This window comes from Hakea prostrata, chromosome 7 (genome assembly GCF_041222555.1).
Source record: "Hakea prostrata isolate BN-2017 chromosome 7, UWA_Hpros_2, whole genome shotgun sequence".
Lineage (NCBI taxonomy): Eukaryota > Viridiplantae > Streptophyta > Magnoliopsida > Proteales > Proteaceae > Hakea > Hakea prostrata.
In genome coordinates this window covers 5660324-5663101 of record NC_142606.1, presented here as the reverse complement: position 1 = coordinate 5663101, position 2778 = coordinate 5660324, and the positions used below count along the sequence as shown (strand labels likewise).

General features: G+C 46.3%; 2 protein-coding genes across 2 annotated transcripts; both read right to left on the bottom strand.

The window, feature by feature from the left end:
• Window positions 1–637: 637 nt before the first annotated feature.
• On the bottom strand, window positions 638–1707 carry LOC149009278 (uncharacterized). Its single transcript, XM_089161014.1, has 2 exons — window positions 1337–1707; window positions 638–1136 (listed from the first exon to the last, which is right to left on the bottom strand). The coding sequence occupies exons 1-2, from the start codon at window positions 1705–1707 to the stop codon at window positions 638–640; spliced, it is 870 nt and encodes a 289-aa protein (XP_089017140.1).
• A 48-nt stretch (window positions 1708–1755) lies between these two features.
• On the bottom strand, window positions 1756–2274 carry LOC149009277 (uncharacterized). The gene has a single exon (XM_089161005.1). It carries the CDS (start codon window positions 2272–2274, stop codon window positions 1756–1758), a length of 519 nt encoding a protein of 172 aa, XP_089017131.1.
• Window positions 2275–2778: the final 504 nt, after the last annotated feature.

The following is a 2778-nucleotide window of genomic DNA, read 5'->3' as shown; positions in this document are numbered from 1 at the left end:
AAGGTCGGCCAAATGTCTTGCCCGAACCAAACTCTTCACAAGCATGTCGTCAACATAAACCTCCATGTTCCTCCTGATTTGTCGTTGGAAAATTTTATTGACAGCTCTCTAATAAGTGGCCCCTGCATTTTTCAAACCGAAAGGCATCACTCGATAGTAGTAACTTTCTCGATCAGTCATAAATGAAGTGTGTTTTTCATCCTCCCAACTCATCAATATCTGGTTATACCCCGAATAAGCATCCATAAAGCTAAGGACTTCGTGCCCAGCAGTAGCATCGATCAGAAGATCAATCCTCGGGAGGGGGTAACAATCTTTTGGACAGGCCTTGTTCAAGTCTATGTAGTCGGTACACATTCTCCATTTCCCGTTTGCCTTTTTTACCATAGCTACATTGGCCAGCCAGGTTGGGCATTCAATTGGTTCTATGAAACTCGACTTTTCAAATTTCTCCACCTCGACCCTGATTGCTTCATGTTTTTCTATCGCAAAGTTCCTTCGCTTTTGAATGACCGGGGTAGTACCCTTCTGTATCCGAGTTTGTGCTCTTGCTACCCGCCTGTCTATCCCGGGCATGTTGCTTGCCGACCATGGAAAGATATCCGCATTATCACATAAGAACTGAGCAAGCTCTTTCTTAAAGCTTTCCGGTTGCTCCGAGCCGATAAACGTTCCTCTGTCGGGAAGGGATTGACTGAGTTGTATCCTTTCCAGTTTTTTCTACGGGCTCCGCCCGCTGCATGTTTTCCTCATCCCGATCATCTCGAACCTCAACATTCAGAGCAATTCCCGAACTTTCTGGCCTATGCTTTTCCTTCAAGTAATTGGTGTAGCACTGTCGGGAAGCTGATTGGTCTGAACAGCATTCCCCTACTCCAGCCTCAGTCGGGAACTTTAACTTCATGTGCCTAGGAGATACAACTGCCTCAAGCGCATTGAGTGTCGGACGTCCCAGGATCACATTGTATGCCGACAACTCCTTCACGACCATGAAATTTACCCGTACCAGAGTATCTCGGGGTGACTTCCCGATCTTAAGATCCAAATGGATCGTTCCTTCGCCACCTGTAGAGGATCTTGCAAAACCGTATAATGGAGTTGATGAAGGGGATAGCAAATCATCAACCAATTTCAACCTTTTGAAAGCCTCATATGAGATTAGGTCAACGGATGACCCCGTGTCAACCAAAACTCGGTGAAGGCTATTTTAACCTTGACTATTATAGCATCATCATGAGGTGCTACAACTCCCTCCAAATCTTCATCCGTGAAGGTTATTGGTTCCAGACAGGCTCAATTTTGCCTCTTTTTAGGCAAGTGAATGGCCCCTACGAACCGGGCCTTTTGCTTCGCCTTCCTGATTGATTCCACAGTCGGGCTTCCCAAGATCACGTACACAGGCGTTTCTTCCCGATCCACCTTCTCTTTTCCCTTGTCTGCTTTTTTGACGATTTCTTTTGGGCTATGGGATCGAGCCCTCTTTCTTGATTCTGGTGAGTAGGTACGGGATTTTCCCGTTTCCTTCACATACTGGCCCAATTTACCTTGCTGGATCAACTTTTCTATCTCAAATTTTAGAATTCGACACCCATCTGTGTGGAGGTCATAGTCTTTGTGGAACCGACAGTACTTTGTCATATCCCGGTCCTCTGGTGGTGCGCGTAGCTTCCCGGGCCACTTTAATGAACTCTTGTCCCGAATATTCATCAGGATCTCTGATGGCTTGGTATTAAGAGGAGTGTAACTCAATCTTCCTTATTTGCGCTTCCATTTGCTTTTTGATCCTTGATTTCTTTCAGTCGGGGAACTTTTATCCGCATCCCGATCAAATCTTCTGTCCCGGTCAGCTTTTACCTGGGTGCTTATTACTTCATAGACGCTGGCTTGCTTCTGGCATTTGCGTAACAGCGTCCCATATGTTCTTGGCTTGTCTGTTAGCAAGACTTCCAGAAGTCTTTGGTGTGTTATGCCGCTCCAAAGGGCACTGTACGCCATTTGGTCATCAAGCTCCTCGATCTTGATGGCGACCTCATCGAATCGCTTTAGATAATCCCGAATAGATTCATTTCTTCCTTGCCGAATACCAAAGAGACTATCAGAAGTCTTCTTGCTCTCTATTGCACTTTGGAATCGGGCTATGAATTTCTGAGCTAGCTCCCAGAAACTATTAATGGATCTCGGTTGCAGGCTGCTAAACCATTTAATGGCTGGTCCTTTGAGTGACGCCGGGAACGTTCTGCAGAGCAATTCGTCCTCCCGACCCAGTACAGTCATTACTGACTTAAAGTAGCTTATATGCTCTTTAGGACTCGTTTTCCCTTCGAATGGGGTGAATGTTGGCATGATGAAGTTCCTAGGAAGAGGCATGTTCATGATCTCATCTGAGAAAGGTTCTCGATCAACCACGTCCAGATCGTCATCATGATCTTGATCCTCCAACTTGTGCTCGACCTTTGCTACCCGCCTTCGAAGCCGATTCTATCGTACTCCGTCTTCATCTGATTCAGCATGCTCTTTGGCATGATGGTGGGTAGGTGCCTCTTTTCCTCGAGGATGTGCCTGAGACATTGATACTCTTGATCATGACGGCTGAGGTTGGCTTTCTCCCTGATCCTCCTTATCTTCGATTTCCTCCCGTCAACTTCTTTGGGGTAAAGACCCTGTCTTAGGTGGCATCGAAAGACGATCCAAGGCACTGATTCTCATTCCGTTGGGAGTAGTTTGGCGTTTTCTTCGTTCGGGATTGTCCTCCTTTTGTTCCAAGTTATTTTTAACCTC

Excerpts from the sequence above, each read along its gene's own strand:
- LOC149009278 (XM_089161014.1), bottom strand. The coding sequence starts at position 1,707 with ATGAATATTCGGGACAAGAGTTCATTAAAGTGGCCCGGGAAGCTACGC. Across the intron at positions 1,137-1,336 it reads AAGGCGAAGCAAAAGGCCCG|GTTGAAATTGGTTGATGATT; the intron begins GTTCGTAGGGGC and ends GGCTTTCAAAAG.
- LOC149009277 (XM_089161005.1), bottom strand. The coding sequence starts at position 2,274 with ATGACTGTACTGGGTCGGGAGGACGAATTGCTCTGCAGAACGTTCCCG.